The sequence below is a fragment of the Pyxicephalus adspersus genome, chromosome 4, assembly GCF_032062135.1.
Source record: "Pyxicephalus adspersus chromosome 4, UCB_Pads_2.0, whole genome shotgun sequence".
NCBI classification, from domain to species: domain Eukaryota; kingdom Metazoa; phylum Chordata; class Amphibia; order Anura; family Pyxicephalidae; genus Pyxicephalus; species Pyxicephalus adspersus.
The window spans coordinates 19,345,293-19,365,693 of NC_092861.1; the positions used below are offsets into that span (position 1 = coordinate 19,345,293).

At 36.5% G+C, this 20,401-nt stretch overlaps 1 protein-coding gene across 1 annotated transcript in view; it reads left to right on the forward strand.

The window, feature by feature from the left end:
• Nucleotides 1-20,401, forward strand: part of NBAS (NBAS subunit of NRZ tethering complex) — a 412,001-nt gene that overhangs the window by 189,221 nt on the left and 202,379 nt on the right. The window contains exons 33-35 of the mRNA XM_072407518.1: nucleotides 16,102-16,215; nucleotides 17,280-17,437; nucleotides 19,003-19,110. Of these exons, the coding sequence (XP_072263619.1) occupies nucleotides 16,102-16,215; nucleotides 17,280-17,437; nucleotides 19,003-19,110 (380 nt within the window). The remainder of the gene's footprint in view (nucleotides 1-16,101; nucleotides 16,216-17,279; nucleotides 17,438-19,002; nucleotides 19,111-20,401) is intronic.

Here is a 20,401-nt window from a genome sequence, read left to right on the forward strand (position 1 = left end):
TTTTCAAGAGCAGGACTGGAGGTGTGAAAGTTGTGAAACCACTCTGTTCACGTTCACTAATCTCATCATTGTCCATTCCAGGAAGTCTACATATGTGTTAATCTTTCAATTTACATAGCTGAAGGTGATCGTGGTTGTCAAATCCTTCCCATCTAAAGCCAAAACCTCTTTGTAGAGTCACACTAAAGTAGGAAATAGTTTATTACCAATCACGTTTGTTTTTTTATTTTGCCATGTGTCTTATTGGGAAGACTTATTACTTCCTCTCTAGTAGACAGTCATCTGTGAAATAAGTGTTTTGGTCCTATCAGTATCATTGTTCACATGGACCAAATGGAGACACTAAACAAGCAGGAACACATAGCAGTAATAACGTCAAGTTGTTTCTGCTTCTGCCCTGTTTTTTGTATTGTAACAATAATAAAAAAAATACTTTTAACTTTACTCCAAGTTTATGTAGCCAATGTACATGATAATCTTATCTTAAAGTGGAATGATGGCCTAAAAACATCAAACTGAACAGCCATTCTATATCCCTTTTGCAGTAAAGGCTTTTTACCTCCTCACAATTTCTTTACATGTACAATCCTAGCATCTGCCAAGTGCCAGGATGGTTTAACTCCTGCATGCATTTGTGCTTGTTGTGATTCGCTTCTTGCACATGACACTGTGTCTGCAAGGAGTTTGTATGTTGTCTCTGTGTGAGTTTTCTTGGGGGGCTCCATTTTCCTCCCAACATACCAAAAATAAACAGGTTAATTGTCTTCCTTTCATAAATTGTTGGGACAGTTATTGATGTGACTGTGGACTTCATAATATGTCAGTGCTATATAAATAAATAATCCTTTGCTAGTCAGTCAAAATGACATAAGAACCCAGAGCTGCAGATAAATGTTAGGTACAGCAAGGTTGCTGGCTAACAACGCATCATGGGAAAGAAGGTACGTATAGGTTCAGTCCCACTCATCCACCTTTTCTCTGCACAAAATATATTTTTTCACTACAGGCAGTACCCGGGTTACATACGAGATAGGGACTGTAGGCTTGTTCTTAAGTTGAATTTGTATGTAAGTCGGAAGTGGTACATTATTTTAATAAATTCAATTAGGACAGATGTTTGTCTCAACATATTAGTCAGCAAGGTGTCAGTTACAGTATAAAATCCTCACTATGAGGTATTCACAAACAAAGCAAAAAAAGCTGTGCTTTAATATGCAAAACGAAATAACTGCAGAGTTTGTCTTGGTCATTAAAGAGTTACAAGATTTTATAGATCAGCTCAGCTCATTAGATCACCCACAACCTCAGCTGTGTTTAGCAAAAGATTTCTTCTGCAAGTCATGCAAATCACTCCCTCCCACCCATCAAGCCTCTGTCCTTCACACGAAGGAGTAGGGAAGCCCCGTTCTAGGAGTCGTCTGTATGTCTGATGTCCTTAACTCGGGGACTACCTGTATTCACTTTTATTAATGCTGTCTTTCTCTGGTTTTAGTTCTACAACATACTCTTTGAGAACTTGTTTTCAAAACTGAACTTTATATTAAAGATGAGATCATTCAGATGTATTTAGAACAGTTCAATTGAAACCAATTGGAACCCAGTAGCCAAACGATGCCTACGTTTTCTTAAAGGCATCCTGTATACTAAATAAACATTGATCTTTTTTGTTAACTCTGGGACTACCAAAAGGTTGTTCAGAACCATGGAATTGTCTAAGGCTTAGAAATCCAGGGCATATTTCTTGCCTAGACTCACATTAATATTACACTGCATTCACACACAGGCCTGTCGGGGAACATCGGCTGGCTTATTGCACCAGTGCGCGCTGGTAATGATTGCCCGTAGAGCTCTTAGATAAATTCTCTATCTTTTAGCTGCAACTCAGCTGTAACTAATTTCTTTCTGTGGTGGTGTGCTCCCGATGCCAGAGGAAAGACTAAACTATTGATTAATTCTCTTCTACCGGAATTCTGTAGCTGTGGGCTTAATAAATGTGATTGTTTACTTGTTGCCAAGTTCTAGAAGCTGTTCATTTCTTGGGAAGTTTTAGACTAAAGATGGCAGAGAGCTAAATTCTGATCTGTAGCTGTAAAACATCATTCAGAGTAAAATAAATAGCAATGTTTGCCTTTTTTGACATAGTGGACCTGAGCAGTTTATTTTAGGTTCTTTAGAAGAGATTTCAGACATTTGAAATAGTTTTTAATACTTAGATTTAAAAATACCTATTTCTTTGTAGGTGTTTTGAAATGAAAGTAATGTCTGGCTTTAAGGAATTTAAAAATTTGCAAATGCCTATCTCTTTTCTGGATGTATTTTTTTGGAATTTGTCTTTGTCTAGTTATTTTGTTCTTTGCATTGAATATTTTTTCATACTGATGAACAAGAGAAAGTTTGCTTCAGATGTCAAAACAAAGCTTGTCAGTTACCAAGCATGTCTATTTCCCTCAATGATAACTTATAATTTTGGCAAGGAAGAATGCAACCTAATTGAGAATCATGGGAGTTGCAAGTTTTAGTGGAACAAAATTTTTCCCATCAAAAGTAAGATGCTATTCAAAACCATGAGCATCTGAAATTTTTAAAAATCAGTTTATATCCTTTACTTTAAACATTAGCTGTTGTACTGTCTAGGACCTGACACCATAAAACATGGAGTCTGTGCCTTTGCCTACACCACAATGTTTATGTTATCTGGAAAAGAGAATGATTTGCAATTCTAATATACCAAATAGTAAAAGTTGGTTGCAAATTGGTGGGATACTGTTGACTTAGCAAAATAATGCGTGACTTCAGAACATTGCTATGATAGGTATACAATTTGTGTTTGAGATAAGTGTTTTTTAACCCCACCAACACACATTTCGCATGCATGCAAAAAGATATTACTACAAAAAAAGTTGCATAAAGGTAAATCAATTAGTCCATTCTGAAGAGTCACGTAACTCCCTTTCCTTCAGCAATTTTCTCTAGCAGCACACTCTTCCTGATTGTATTGACCACCTAGCGTGATTGTGGAAAGAAAGAAAAGGAGCCTGAGTTGCTGTTTCCTGGCACTAAAAACTTGTATGATATTAATGGTTCTGTCGCTGGTAATGACTCACCAAGGGATAGAAATACTAAGAGGCTGCTCAGTGTTCCTTATGATGTTGCTACTTAGCTGGCAGAACCAGTAAGATATTTCTTGGAATTGGGCAATGTTCTTTAAGCTTATGTAATAAATTTTTATATAGCAGTACTGTCTTACGTTACAGTTTGATAACCATAAAATGTACATGTAACACCAAAAAAATCTCATATCCGCTTTCATTAAAATACCTGATAGTTCAGCTGTAATGGTCCCTGTTCAAGCAATTTCTGGTATACAGTGACAACACTCTTTTCCCTTCTTGTGCTCCTTAGCTGATACATGATCTGCCAGTCAAGTGTCTGTTTTAGCAAATAATATGCAGGTATGGTTCACTGTTGTCACTGACATGAAAGAAATGTCATTACTTACAAGAAGCTGTGGGAAACCAGTTGTGTTAAGATGCAACAGATGAAAAAATGAAAAAAAAAAAAAAGATAAAAAAAAAGACAAAGAACAAAAAAGCAGTTGTTTATGGTGCACACGGCTTTATCAAATAAAATATGCATTAGTAAAAATGAACAGTTATATAGCGCCCACATACCCAGTTTTATAGAAACATGACTATTCAGCTCGGACACCCTGCAATGTTTTCCTTTTGTACTGGAATATTTATGGTTGTCTGTACTTCATTTCATCTTGCTGGAATCGGATACTTTTCTATTATTGTTGCTTAAAATTCTGATCAATAAAAATGATTTAAAGTGGGAAATAAAACTTAACTGTTATGTGGCTCCACTTATTTGTCTAAGACATTCTCAGCAGTTTAAAGTACTGAAATAATAACTAACATCTATGTAGCTAAAACCCATCATCATTCAGTTTGCCCAAAAGCTTTGAGCTTGTGTTAATGGACAAACAAAGCCTAAGATGCTTTGAGATCATATACAGTTTATAAAAAGGTGTATTTGATCTTAACATCCACAGGTCAACTTATAGTGAATAACCTTTCCTAATACCCCAATGTTTTCTTTACTCCCAGTTAAATGGAATGGCAAGGGAGAGGTTTGGTATATGCTGTAGGGAAGCACATTAAAGAACACCTGTATTGTTATATTACATTTCTTCAATCAAGCCCCTACTCCTCCTAAGTGTACCTGCACCAACACCCCTCAACCTTGTTTTGTATTAACTTCTATACACAAGCTGCATCCTGTGCAATAGTTACCTCTTCTTGGGCAGCAATCTTCTTCACTGACCATGTCTGCACATTGAGCCTTATAGACTTGCACGGTCAGTTCGGTACATTGGAATTGCTTTCTGGAATAGATTCTATGAGGTCTCAAACTTGGCTAATGCAGAAGAGAATCTTTGCCTACAAATTAGCAAACGTTGCAGGAGATGGCATTAGTGTATCACAGTGAATGGGAACTAGAATATGGGTGGTGTTAATAAAATTTTGTTTTTGAGTTGTTTGTGGGACTGGGTTCCAGGATATTCATATAATATCACAGTTGTCCTTTAAACCTAATTATTTTCCTTTCACAGCAAAACACATTTTTTAAAAAGCTCAGAAGGACAGACATTTAAGGGGGAAATTTTCCTGGAGTCATCAGACACTGGGTGTGGAAAAGTTATTGCACATGCACCCATTTATCAAACATTTCTAACTGCTGTGTCATCAACATTCATTCTCTGCCATGAATGTTTTTTGTTTTTTTTTCCCCCGCATAGAGTGCTGGTACAAAGAAGCCCCGGGAGGAGACGGAACTCATTATTGGTAGCCCTGTAATTTTAATTCACTTATGCTTGGCAAGAGCAAGCATTGTCTTCTGCCTGTTCTGCACTAATGCAGTTACCTAAGCTCAGGCGTAAAATGAATAAACATTCCCAGTAGAAAAGTGTTGGAAATATTCACCAGGGCTCCACGTGCCTCATCTTGATTTAAAACCCATATTTAGTATTCTGTTCATCGTGGTGTTGTTTAGAGATAAGGATGCCCTGTAAACAGTGTGCAGGTAATTTGTTGATTAGGACACTGTGCTTTGTTTGGTCGGCGCTATCTCCGCTCCAAATAAGAAAGTCGGCAATAATTTGTGAAGTTCCATTATGAATGTGCCACTTCAGCTATAACTCCCACTGCTTCGTATCATCATTAGCACATAACTTTTCCTTTCTTCTGTCACAACAGGGACAGTGTGGTTAAATGAAAATCTCTAACGACAGCCAGCGAATGAGAACAAAATACATTAATTTGTTCAGCTCTTAACATCTTATTTGTTTGGGTTTAGATTATTTTGGGCTGATCTATGCAAATTCTTTCTACATTTGATTTTAGTCAGAGCTGTGGAGTCAGTAGATAAATCCTTCGACTCCAACTCTCCTACGCCTCATTTTCTGCTACCCCCGATTCCGACTCTTCGACTTCGACTCCTCTGTATTTACATGGTTTCTCATTTTATCTTCACACTTTTGCAACCAAACTTCACAAAAGATTTAGACCTCCTAATTATTCATAAATTAATAAATTTATTATAAAATTTAATATTACACAAATTTTTTACTATAAAAGTTCTTCTCAAGAAACATATAAAAATATATGAAAATACATTGGCAATTTGTCAATTATTATGTTTTTTGCTTTATATAATTTTAAAAATAAATATCTGTATTTCAGGGATTTATACTAAGTTTTAATATAACAATATTATTCATCTTTTTATTTTCAAAGTTATTATCTTTATTTTTAGTATTGCACTTACCCTTATGGCCAGAGGAATAAGTAATGCAGAACATCAAAAAGTGGTAGACCGTTATCTGAATGGAAGTGATGCCTCCCAGATAGCAATGGTTTTGGGTTGTAATCGTGCAACCATAACCAAAATTATTAAGACCTATGAATCTTCCGGTAGGGTGGAAAAATTACCAAGAGGAGTTCTGAGCTTCTGAGCTTCTTCAAAGTTGGATGAAGCCCATAAGGAAGAGTTACGCAAGTTAATGTCCTAAGATTGCAGAATAAGCCTCAGGGAAATGAATGAATTCTTTGCCAAATGTGTTAATGTATTGTAATTAATATATCTATTTCAAAAATAGATGGATGCATTGATAAATTCCAATGGTCATTAAGAAGAACTTCTATAATTCCTGCGAGGCACAATGATTCCCACTCTCTTCAGTAAAGGCTTAGCTATGATAACAAAATCCTTGATCTCATTGCTAAGGAAGATGGAAAAAACATTTACTTTCATGATGTAGTTTTAACATCTCAATGAGAACCGAAAGGGGAAGATCTCCTATAGGGCAAAAGGCGGAGTGGCTGGATTGCGTTCCAGAAATTATTCAATTTGTTGTGTGAAGAATAAAAATGGGACCCTCCACTAGCATGAACATTTAATCAAGAAGCAATACTCAATTTTATCAATTTTATTGATGAGGTTTTGAATGTTTTTAGAGAAAAGCGTCCATCATGCCATCCTTGATATAGATAATGTCCCCTTTCATAAAACTAGCCAGGTATAGAGCTTGGTTCAAAGTAAGGGACACCAACTCTTTTTTTTTACCACCATACTCTCTATTTCTTAATCCTGTTGATCGCATGTTCTCTAAATGGAAAGAAGTAGTAAGAAGAAATAAGCTAATTAATTTGGGTCCTTTTTTAGAAAGCATCAATAGTGTATTTTTAACAATAAGTGAGCACGATTGCTCAAAATATTATACAAAAATGCTTCGCTTTTTGCCTAAATCATTAGGCAAAAAAGCATTTATGAATAATAAATCATTTAGTTATTACATATTTTTATTTAATGTTTCTTGAGAAAAACTTTTATGGTAAAAATATTGTGTTATACCTAATTTTAAAATAAATTTCATAATTTATGAATAATTAGGTGGTTTAAATTCTTTGTGAAGTTTGGTTGCAAAAGTGTGAAGATAAAATGAGAAACCCTGTAATATCTTAATGTATTTTCTAGGTTGATTGAAGGAAGGCAACATACATGCCATTTAACCACAGAACAACTGGCTAGGAAGCTAACAATCTACTGTATTGGCCAGTTTAAACAAAAGACAAAAAAAAATTAAAACAATAAGGTTTTATTTATTGTTTTTATCAAGTGGCTATAAAGTAGTATCATAGCATGCATAAAAATCAGTAACAGGAACTTTACCAATTTAAAAATATGGACCACATTCTTTGGTAGTTTTAAAACAAAAACATAGCTTAACTACATGAACAAAAACAAAAGCTGGACAACCTAAAACAGTTTATATATTAAACTTGCAATATAGTTGTAGAGTATAATAGCTGTTATATGCAATCCAAAACTAACTCAATGTAGTGTTGTTCTAAGAAACAGAATTGCTTGTGCCACATCCTCTTTCATAAAGCTCTTAAATCTGACTTGAATATTTTTAGAGCTGAAAATAGTGTTTCAACACTGACCTAGGTGGGTGGCATTGCTGTTCCGGTTCTGGCCACATCACTAATAATCTCGGGATAAACAAGGATGGCTTTTTCTACAGTCAGTTTCGATGAGCGATCATACTTTTCTAATTTTTTTAATTCTTTTAAAAACTCCTGCTGGAATCTTTCTATTCTGACATTTTCTGGTCGTTTATCTTTCACGCATATGCAACGTCGCTTTACTGTTGAAAGTTCCATTTTGTCCAAGTAGGAATCAAAGTCCAATTCCTCATTTGAAGAAGATGATTCTGAGTTACCAGTGCTTATGGCTTCAACCAGTGGTGGTGTTTCAGGTAGTAATCCCTTCATCCAAACTGCTACATCATGGCCTTTTTTGCACTGTCTGGTCATCGCTCAACACAATTCGGCTCATTGGATCAACTTAAACAGCAGCTAACAAGATTTGATTATCCAGTAATGTATTCTCTCTTTTCTTCATTGAAGATACAATGCCATCAGCTAGTAACCATACACTTTTGTTCAGGCAATATATCAAGCTCTTCCATTTCAAGAAGAATTTACCAGGTGTTAAATCTTCAGATTGCAAACTCTTGGTGACAGTAAAGGGGTTAGAAAGGAGATTTTCCAGTGCTTTTACTTGTGTCCACTGGCTTTCAGTTACCAAAACATTTTCATTGTCCAGTTCTTCAAAGCAAGCACTTTACCATCAAATAAAGGCTTCCCCAGCCTGTTGTTTGATCCAAAATGGCTCCTTTTCCTGCACGTCTTTTCAAAATGGCATCTGTTCTCTTGGCTTTCACTTTCTCCAATACTTGATGCAGAACTCCAGAACTGTCTTCCTTTAATACCTGTCTGTCACTTTCTTCATCTACTATATTCATTATCTCAATTGTGCTCAACATATTAGAAGCATTATCCGTCACAATACATTGAATCTGTTCTTTTTTCTGTTCCAAAAACTTCTAGAACATCCTCCACTACATCTGAAGATAGTCACAGGTGTGATGTGCCTGGGTGTCCTTTATCCTAAGATTCATGTTATTGTTTTATTTTCATCACCAAATCTAACTTTAATAAATTGCAAAATAATTGACTCTGTAATGTGTGCATGCATCCATTTTTATGAAGACAAAATGTCCCTTCAGGCCTTTTTGTAGTTCTTCCATTTTACATTTGGCCTCTTCAATTATAAGTTTCCTTATACTTTCTCTTTCCAGAGAAACGCCAAGTTTTTTTAGCCATTTCTCCATTTTGGCCTAAAAAGGCTGGCTGTGAAAAGAAGGATAGTGGTACACTATTCTTTACTACCATTTCAATAATGTGTTTTTTAAATTTTTCTGGTGTCATTGTTATGGTTTCTTTGTCAGATAAAAAGAATCTTCTTAGTTGTGTTTGGTCTCCAGTAGATTTCTGAACATTTTTTATCCCAGAAGTAGATGGAATATTTTCATTGATATCTTTTTTCATTCACAACTTCAAACACTTTAAGATGAAAATGCTGCAAGTGTCTTTTCAAATTTGATGCTCTTGTTGGTGCATTTCTGTTAGACCCACTGAAACTGCTAATTTTTGCATCACATTGTTTTTCACCAGTATCTTCAAGAATACAATGGCATACGTAATGTTTCCCATCACTTGATAATGTTAAATACTCATAAACAGCAGACTTTATTGTGTTTGTTGACAGACTTTTTGCCATTGTGAATGGGGTACCACTTTCACTAAAATATGGTATTCTAAGTAGCATATTCTTTGATTTAAATACAAACATACACATAGTCCTGCACTATTACAAACATACATACAACACGGCACTATACACGCAAATAAACTATAGCCCTGCACTAAACCTAGACATAATTTGTCCTATACAGAAAAACATGCACAAACATATACACTATACACACACAACACATAGCCCTACATTTTACTCAGAAACGTACACACAATATGCACTATACACAAACATTCATACATTCTTGCACCATACACACAAACATACACATAGCCCTGCAGTTTTATCCAGAAACATGCACACAGCCTTCCATCATAATACTCACAAGCAGCCATGCAGTTTTAAAATAAACATGAGCACTTACAGTTGAATCCAAAAAGCTGTTCCTCCAAATTCTTCTAAAGCTCTTTTAGCAGAGAAAGGAATTTAAGCAGACGCCGATGCCTTTACCTTTGTTTGCTGATCTTCTGCTAAAGACGGGGCAGGGGATGCTCCTGGGCCAGCGGAGCCACTTAACTAACTTCCTAGTATTAGGTGGTGTGCAAAATGATTTTAAGGTCAACCCTGGATGGGAGCATATATGGAGAGTGCAGACAGGACACCTGAACACACATCAGGCCGTAGCACTCACCAACATCTATATCATTACACTTGTTTACGCTCAAATGAACTTGTTAAACACATTATATCTGAAATAAAATGAAAACACTTCTTGTAATGTGCATAATCCAGATTAGAATATTGTGAGTTTCAGGTTGTAAAATAGCTCAGATGAATATTACACTAGTAGAAATACACCTATGCACTGGGCCTTTTTCTTATGTCAGAAAAGTACTTAATTATGACTGTTGTTTGTAAAATAGGACATTTGAACTTGCTGTATTTTTTTAAATAAAATTTTAATATCAGGAGTCGGCACATTTTTATCAACTCCAGGTACCTAAAATCGTCTCCGACTTTTCGACTCCAGAGCCCTGTATTTAGTGTCAGGCTTACTTAACAGCATCTATTAGGCCAGTGGTTCTCTAAGTTCTGAGGTCCATGAACCACCTTAAACCACACTAAACCAAAAGACAAAAAACCACATTAAACCAAGTGTTGCCAGAAGCTTGTGTTCACAATTATTTCTGATTGTGTGCAAATAGTTGTATATATCTAGGTACACACGTGCAATAATTGTCGTTAGAAAATGAACGGCTAACGATTATGCACAATTATTTTGAACCATCGTATTGTGGACAATTCTGTACATGCTGTAACGATACAATCGATACAATCGTTAGATACGATCGTTTGAACGATGCAGGAAGTGACATGTAAAGAAGAAAGTGTACTGCAGAATTGTCCACGATCACTGAACGACCGAACACACAATAGATAGCGAACGATCATTTCCCAATCAGATCCGCAGGGACAGATGTTCGTTTCTAGCGGCAAACCTCTTTCATCTGCATTGTTGTGCACTTTTTCTATTAACGATTATCGGATGAACGGTTGTTATCGTACGTTTCCAACGATAATTATTGCGAGTGTGTACGCACTTAAGTCTATGTTCAGTATTAAGTAAAGTCTGCATTGCTGCAACTACTTTTGTATATTCCATATCTGATCATCATCTTCTCCCCTTTCCAGACATCTCCACTTTCTCTTCTTTACTTTCCATTACTTCAATCTGCGCAAAAGTTCTTTTGGCTTGGCAAAAACAGTGACTGAAAGTATATCTAAACCCAAAACCATAAATAAAATAAATTGCTGCTACCAGTCCCTAGATGAAATGTCTAAATTAGTTTTTTTTTTCTTCAGGCTTTTTTCCCTTTATTTTAACCTTGTAATCCTGCAACTAATTCTGTCAGGGTACCAATGCTTACTCCTCCTATGTATCCATAGAGGGAGCCATGGTTGTCACCCAGGCTGGATTGTCTGCTGGATTGTTAGGCTGGACTTGGCACCAAGTCTGCGTTTGTTTGTCTCCTTTACATGGTAGTCAATGGAATTTGTTTTTGCAGCTTGCTAGGTTCAGGATATTTCAAGGACACACTTCTGCAAAGATGAATAAATACATTATGTCCTTGGCTGAACATACACTTGAAAAATATTCTAACCTAAATAATGAGAACTGACAAAATGAAAATTAGAATGAACTGTAATTATATGCGTATAAATGAATAAATATTGTAAGTATTCTAAGTCCACACACAAAGCTCCTTAATTATTCCTTAACATATCAAAGGAGTTAGGTTAATTTGCTTCCCTCGAAAATTGACCTTAGACTGTATTAAAGATTAACATACATAAAGAAATTAACATATGACTATGGTATGGACAATAGATTGTGAGCCCCTTTGAGGGGACAGTTAGTGACATGACTATGGACTTTGTAACGTGCCGTGTAATATGTTGGCGCTATATAAATATTGTGTAATAATAATACCGTATTTTCCGGTGTATAAGGCGACTGGGCGTATAAGACGACCCCCCACTCTAACCAATCATTTGGGGGTCGTGTTATATGCCCAGTATTGTACTGTTCCTTCTGCCTGTCAGATCTCACTATTGTGTGAGAACTGAGAGGCAGAAAGAACTGTACACTACTAGTTCTAAGTAATGAATGGGCACGTTCCACTGGAGAGCCAATCCAGGCTCACGTCCTGCTTTTCAGCTTACACGAGTCCTGCTGTGAAGCAACGCGAGCCTGCCCAGGAGTACTCATGTAAGCTGAAAAGCAGGAAGACAGAAGGAGGCACAGGAGGACTCGCGGGGACACCGGGCGCTGCAGGTAAGTACTGGTAACCGGCGTACAAGACGACCCCTGACTTTGTCATAGATTTTTTGGGGTTAAAAAGTCGTCTTGTACGCCGGAAAATACGGTAATTTCACACACTCGAATTCCCCAATCTTTATACTAATTGAGTTGAATAGCCAGCTGGAACATACTTCTACTATCTATTCAATAAAACATTTAGGATTGTGACATCCCAATGTGCGGCACTGCTTTGATTTATATTACAGAGCAATATTTACCCAAATTCCATTATCCCATGTCATTACATACAGTCCAGGGTCAGCATCCATTTCATCAATATGGAACCAAATATGAATACCTGTCCACATTTTGACATTGGCAAAAAGTGAGCTGGACTACGTGTCACTGTGTTCATAAGAAATCTTTTATAAACTGGGAATGGGGGAAGATATTTTATTGTTTTCAGAACGGTCTGCTTCAAAGCAGTGTTCCTCAACTTTTTTAACACTATAGAACTCCTTGAAATAACTTTTAGGTCTTCAGGGAACCCCTGCTATATCCGCAACTCACAGAATGTTAATGTGGTTAGCAGGAAGAAAGCCTCTTACACTGCTGGCCATTAGAAAGAGTGTGACACCCTTGAAGGTAGCCAAAAAGGTTATTGCTATGTGTAAAACTCATCTGTGATGCACAAATTGTTCATTGCTCAAGGAATCTCTAGCAATCTGTGAGAAACCCTGGTCGAGAAAGAATCACTGGTTTAGAGTGTATTTTACCCAAACACCAAATATTATATATATATATATATATATATATATATATATATATATATATTACACTTATAAATTATTTAAAAAAGTTAACCTAACTGCGTGTTTTTGGAATGTGGGGGGAAATCAGAGTACCCGGAGGAAACCCACACAAACGCTGGGAGACCTATCTATGTATGTATGTACTGGTTTCCCTTGCGGGGGAACTACATCATTCAAATTTAGCCTCCTGGCTTTCTATCAGTCCCACGAACAAACTTTGGGAGGCCTCCAGAGCTCTTCCAGCATGCAGACTGAAAACAGCCTGTCCAACTGAGCCACACCTGGCCTCATGCTGCAACTTCCCCCCAGACTCAAAGGCAGGTGCCTTTTTAACAAATGGCCAGGTGCACCAAAGCCATTCCTAATCTGTGGCGTGGAAAAGGGATAGAGTGCTTGGCCCACCAAATTGTGCTACAAATTCTAACTGCCATATCCAGGCCCTTTAATCTCTTTTCCGGGAGCAGGTGATGTTCCAAATACCCTGCACATTTTGCATCATATAGCTCATCTTGATATAGCCTTTTACAACCTTAGTTAGGCTATAGGTAGCCCTTACAGCGCAGAGTACTATGAAATATTTTTCCATAGTCAACACCGTAAAGCAGTCATGATCAACTACTGCTGGAGCATGCATTCATCAAAAGAGTATTCTTTCGAAGAGTCTACAGGATGTGCACAGTGAGAGGAGAGAAAATGTGAACAAAGAGAGAGAGAAAAGCTGTATTTTCTAATTAAAAAAAAAAAAAGAAAAGTATGAGGTTCAATTTTACTGGCTGTTTGTTACAAAATGTATTATTTTGTAAGAGTTTAGTTCAATTTTTTGACCCCTACCAGAGAACAGTATTATTTGGTTGATTTAGTCATTTTTAAATCTGCTGCTTCTAGGCAAAGGTCTTTTGTGGTATCTCCAAACCAATTAGTTTTTTATTTTCAAGTTAAAGTATTAACATCTAGTGAATCTTACCGTGCTGCATATGCCCTGTGCCTCAACTCCTACCGATGCACACAAATACCACCTATTGCATTTGTAGTTAACTTTAAAATGCTTTTTTTTGGACAGATAAACATTTTGGTATTATAAGATGAATTACATAGAATTGCATATACACATATTATTTACAGTACCTTTTGTTGTTTAAAAATAACATTGGCTGAATAAAAAAGACAATTTGTTTTGTTATGTATTTTGTCTATAAATTGAATAAAATAGAAAATACTTATTATTCAATCGATAGATTGCTAGGTTTATGCATAATATACAGTGTAGTCTTCATAGTGTTTATCCTTTCAGGTATTTAATATGTTATCATTATTTGATACTTATTAGATATTAGCCTTGCATTTATTTTTGTTCTGCATCTCTTTCTACACACTTCCTAGAAATGGGATTGTTAATAATTGAACAATATTACATGCAGGTTAACCTAAACTTACCAAACAGCATTTTATTGCATCTTTTTTTGCTGCTAAATATCCCTTTAGGCTGCATAAACAGAAATGTGATGCTATACATATTTTGCAGAAAATGGTGTGTGTTTTACATCACAAATGGAAACCTGTTTAGATCCTGCTGAGAAGTGAACTGAGTAAGCAGCCAATCTATAGATGGGGTCATTGGGGTTTGTTGAGGAATAGTTTTCCACAATCTCCTCTCTCCTGTTTTTATCTCTGTTCAGACACACAATCAACTAAAACATATGGCAAGCAGGAGCTAGTAAACATTGCAATGACCCCAGGCAGTGGCAAACCAGATTTATTCTTCAAGCCTGAGTGTATGCAGAGCCGGGCACCACAGGGCTGGTTGAAATAATGATAATATGCTTAAACAGTATACCGACTCTTGCAATGAAATTCTTGAAAAAAATCATTCTAAACATATCTGGCTTCTTTGTCTAGAGTGATATACTAGCCCTAGGTTTCCAATATGTGGCCTATCAAGCCATATTACTCAGCCTGACACTTATCAATCACAATGATGTGTACCTCACAGGGCGTCTACCAGAGATGGAAAAACAAGGGAAACAGCAGGTTATATCCAGAAGGGTTACAAAGTAGAAAGAGGGGTACATTAGAAAGGGAATAGGGGTGAAAAAGTTCACCTTTTTTTGATTCTAAGGTTTTATGTATCAGAACATAATAAAAAAAAAAATTGGTCCTAAGCAGGTTTTAAAATGATATAATTTTTAACTTGCATCTGAAATAACATACAGATGATTCAAACATGTCGTTTTTTATTCAACAAAGTCAAAATGCAGAATCAGTGTGTGAATAATTTAAATACCCCTATACAACTTCCATAGAAATTAGGAAGGTAAGTAGCACAAAGTGCTGATCATTAAATGTTATTCAATACATATGATACGCTAAGGGTGCCAAAATGTACATTATTTAGTAAAATCACAGTACCTCTATCAAAACCTTCAAAGAGACTGACCTGATTTTGGCTTGTATTGCTCTTGCAAAAGCCTTGAAATCTCCTACTATCATTATGACTGTGATTAAAGGAGACCTAAACTATAGTTTTTACTTTACATAAAAGGGTAGACAACCCTTTTATATAAAGTAAAAATATTATTCTTTTTTTTTTTTTATTGCAACACATGGCAATCAGGACTGAATGGGATCACAAAGCTTCTCGGGATACATACATCATGGATCCCTGGAGTCTTCTGGCAGCTCATTCTGCACATCACGGGCATGCACAGAAGAGGCATTTTCCTATATTGAGAGGAAAGAAATGCCGATCTCTGCGCATTTACAGCAACCAACATCACCTGCCTGTGCAGTGCGAGATCCGGTGACGTAGCCAGAAGAAAAAAAGAAGTAAGATAGATAGAGAGTAAGATGGCAGCGCTTCCTCTGGGACAATAGCGAATTTCAGGACAGGACTTCTCCAATGCAATCAAGGAAATATGCGGAATTAAAGTTGTGATTTTTATTTTTATGTTTAGTTCTGCTTTAAATTAAAACTCAATTGGCTTATTACAAATGACAAACTCATGTACATTCAGAAGGATAAGCTTTCCACCTTTGAAAATCCTTGGCTGGATTTTTGTTTGTCTGCTGCTCCAAATGTTCATAATGAGGACTACTCTTCCCCTCCCTTTACCTTCTCCTGCACATTTTACTTGTTTTTATTTTTTGTAGAAATATTGCAAAATAGGGTTGTATTATCATTTTATTATAGGTATTTTCTAACACACATTCACAAATCTATATTCCAGGACTTTAGAGATTCCTGGAATCTGTTCCTAGTATTTTTTAGTAATCTGCTTTCATTGTATAAGTGAAGCTTTCATTTCACAAGCCTTTCCTTTTCAGAAAATGACAATATGGAGAGAAAGGGTCAAGTTCTTACACTTTTGGCAGAGCAAGCACTGCAGTGCCAAGATTACAAGGCTGCCAATGGACACTGTCAAGAACTCATGGTCACAGGTATTGTATTGTAAACTATTATTTATTATGTTTTTAAGTTTTTTTAAAAGCTTTGTAAGCATGTTTAGTGTTTGCTGTGGTCTTTCAAAAGAAATACTTGAGCTTTTATTCACATGGGTGAGTACTGTTGTGTGTAAAGCTCACAATTACGGATGCATGAAGGCAAGATTTGTCCCTGACATTCAGGATTTTCCCACTACAACCAACTATAGATATAAAGTGCAATTTTCCAACAATACACCTAAAACAATTGATTGGTTGCTTCAGAACATTTTAGAATATTTCAGATATTTGTTCCCCCACATACCTGTGCACAATGTAACAGTTGCCCTTCATCTTTATAAATATGAATATCATGCAATGAACGACTATTGACATAAGCTTTGCACCAAAATAACTGCAATTTGGCTATTTTATGGGTGTCATATGTTTTTAACACAATATACATCTTTAGCCAGTGGTGTGTATGTCAGCTCAGAACAGGGTTGCTCTATGTGGTGAGTACATTTAGCTTTTTGGTTGATACTTTTGAGAGCAGAAAACTCACTTTACTACAAGACAAGGACAATGGTCCTTAAAATAAACCTGGTGCTTTTCATTGTTGTTGCACTTCTGAAAATGCTAGATTTCTGGTCATTCTGGCTTTCGGAGTCAGACATGTAACAAATATACATGTATCAGGAAAGTTTAGAGGCCATTTCTGTACGTCTGAGGATGTGTCGGGAAGTATTATTACAAAATAGTTGACTTGATAGCCAGACATCTAGCATTTGTAGCATGTAAACCTCTAATCTCACATTTAGGATTCTATTTAAAGAAATTTTGTTAGTGAAGGCAACAGGCCCACAGATTGTTGCTGTGCAAATAAATGTTTTGGTAGTGCTATTCTTTGCTATGTTCACTAAATTGTTACTGGAAAGTTAAGGGCTTCAAATCATTTACCTGCTTCTCAGGTTGGTTTAATGTCCCCAAATGAGTGTCAAAAGTTTGTTTCTGTATAAAGAGTAAAAAAATATTGGTTATAAGGTTCATTGTATGATCGCCCTTACCATTCTCTTGCTTAGGATACAGTAACAGCTGGGAAGTATGCAGTAAACTGGGACAGTGTGAGAATTATGATGACCTGGGAACACGGCAAGAACTAATGGCATTTGCTTTGACTCATTGTCCTCCATGTGCCATACAGACATTATTAGCATCTAGCAGTGGCTTACAAACGCAGGTAAGTAAATTACTCCTAAAGTTTGCATTGTGAAAAATACAAAATGTCTTTTATTTAAAGTCATTGAGCCTAATGGCTTAGTTCACATGCTGGCTTATATCATGAAAGGATTTCAAAGGTAAGGTCACAGAGTTGCACTTGCATTTTGCATAATGTAAACCAAATGAAGAGATTAAAATTTATGGGATCTTGTCATATTGATTGCATAACGTTTGACTGGGATCTTTAGTTCATTCTGCAGATAACACTGATGACACAAAGGAAATTAATTACAGGGATCAGAGCTCTTGCATCCACTCAAAACTGTATAGATAGACTGACCCTTTTTAGCTTTTTCAGACATTTTAAACGGCCACCTTCATTCTCTGGCGGATATATTGTATGGCAGGACTGCAACATCAAATATCTATAGGAAAAAAAAAACTTTGAATACCAAGCTTTGTATATGTGGAGGTATCTGGCCCCATGTGAAATGTTTAAATCATTCAAGTTGCAATGGCAGAATGGACAGTTGTAGGCCAACTTAGAAGCATTCATTATGGTATCCTTTGCTTGATCTGTAAATGTAGGTTTTAGTATGTCCTTCTGGACTAACTAGAGCCAGAATAAATTCACAGCTCTTTTGTGCCAACCTCTTCTTACCACAGGCAACTAGTTAAGCTTAAACTCATGCAGTGTCCAACGCAGATTTGTTTTTCAGCCGGGTGGGAAGAAGCTGTAGGCAGGTGGCAGCAATGTCACACCTGCCAGTAGAAAGATGTCTGCAATGTTCTGTGGGATGCAAAGGGAGCTGGTCAGAGCCCCAAGCCAGTGATGTTATGTAGGCTGCCTCTGCTAGTAAAAGCTGCCCAGGTGTGAAACAGTTCTGGGTCAAAGTCCCCTGGCACCCAAGACTAGAATTCCAAAATCCCCCCCCCCCGATCATTATTTCATCACTACAAATTTAAAACACATATAAAACATTCATATACAGAATGAAAAATGAATGTGTTAAAAAAAATACAAAATACAAGTTTTAGGGTAAAAAAAACACTAGGTTTACCTGCACATTTGGTGATTTACATCCTTCTCTAGAATCATATTTCTAATTCAATGTTTACATATAAAGAATTAATAAAAAAGATTGTGAAAAGAAGCTACATGTAGCTATACTTAAGGAATTTAGGCAGAACAGGACCTAAACTATCAAACTGATAGCTCAGTCCTACAGATTGACATCATGACACCCATGACAGATCCCTGTCCTTCCCAGTTGTAGATTAATGCCTGATCTTAGGTGGTTATGCTAGCTTTATATGCATTCTTTTTACAAAGTTTACGTTCGTTTGACTTTTTACTACACTGTTTTACTATATCAGGTTTTGGGCCACAAACTGTGTTTACTACATTGACTGACATAACCCTATATTTAGAAATAAATACAAGAGCATGAAATGTAGAATATTCAGGTTACTTTGTTCCAAAGTAATTCCTATAAAAAAAACAGAACAGTACACAGAGATAGAAGTGTCCATTTTCTTAGTGGTAGGTTTGTAAATAATTTCTGCAACCTGCTGTTTTTCCAGATTCTCTATCAAAGAGTAAATTACCAGATTCGGCCCAGTGATGCAGACGAGCTGGACAATTCACAACACACCGGACCTGCTGTGCTGGCTGCCAAGGACACCTGTCAGGTAATTTGCTGCTCATTTTATAACATATATATGTCTGCAGAATTCAGATCTTAATTTGGTTACACTGCTTGATCCTACTAATGAAAGTGTATTAATTGCTCAATAATGTCAAATATTTATCCAATATGCAAAACCTCAGTAAAGGAGAAATCCAGGCCAGAACCATAAATGCTGATTATTATTATTAAACAGTATTTTTATAGTGCCAACATATTACGCAATGCTGGACTTTAAATATTAGAGGTTGCAAATGACAGACATAGACAAGAGGAGGAGAGGACCCTGCCCAGAAGAGCTTCCAATCTAAGAGGCAGGGAAGGTAATTTGTTGTCACAGAAACCTGCTTATGGAAATGATACCCAGAGCTGGTATTTCTGTCCAATGACACCCAAATGTGTCGGGAACCAGAATTACATAACATAGTAAAAACAGTTATTTGTTTCAGTTTCTTTCTGCAGAAAATATGTTGTTTAAAGCAAAACATTATGTATTATGGTTATTCTTCACACTGTTCAAACGCAGCGATAAAAAAAAATCATAAAGTTTGCTTGTTGTCCCCCGTGCTTGCATGGGGTTCCTCCCCGCATTCCAAAACATGCAGTTACGAAATTTACCTTCCCCCCAAATTTGCCTTAGATTGTGTTAATGACATATGACTATGGTAGGGATATTCGATTGCGAGCACCTTTGGAGCACATCTAGTTACATGACAATGGACTTTGTAAAGCGCTGCATAATATGTCGACACTATATAATTACCAGGTACTGTGAATGTGCTCTCTTACAAATGTGCACAGCACAGAAAGAGAAGACAAAAAGCCACTTATTGGGAAAAGAAGGTTTATTTTTAATTAAAACCTGGTGATCCTGTTACACTTCTCTACAAAACAGCATTATTCTGTGAGAATTCACTTCTTCATTCAATTCGAAAGATGCCTATTACCTGTAATTCTGCTCTCGCAACAGCTGAAAGCGCAGCATTGGATGCTATATTGAGAGAGGGCAACAAAAAGGTTAATAGATCCAGAATCTTGTGTAAACTCTAACGGAGAAGGTGTCTCAGTAATACACACCCAGGGTTGATGGGGAAAGCATATGAAGTGGATTGTAGGATCAGGTAATGCAGCCATTGCTTTTTAGGGACCCCTTGTGTTGCGAGGATGTCTAGAAAAAGAAAGATAAAGGACTGCAATCATTACAAATTAACTGCTTGAAAATATGTGTACTTAATTTGACTGGAATTCCTCTAAAACCTAAAGCAATTATCTTCCTATTTTCCAGAGTAGCTGTA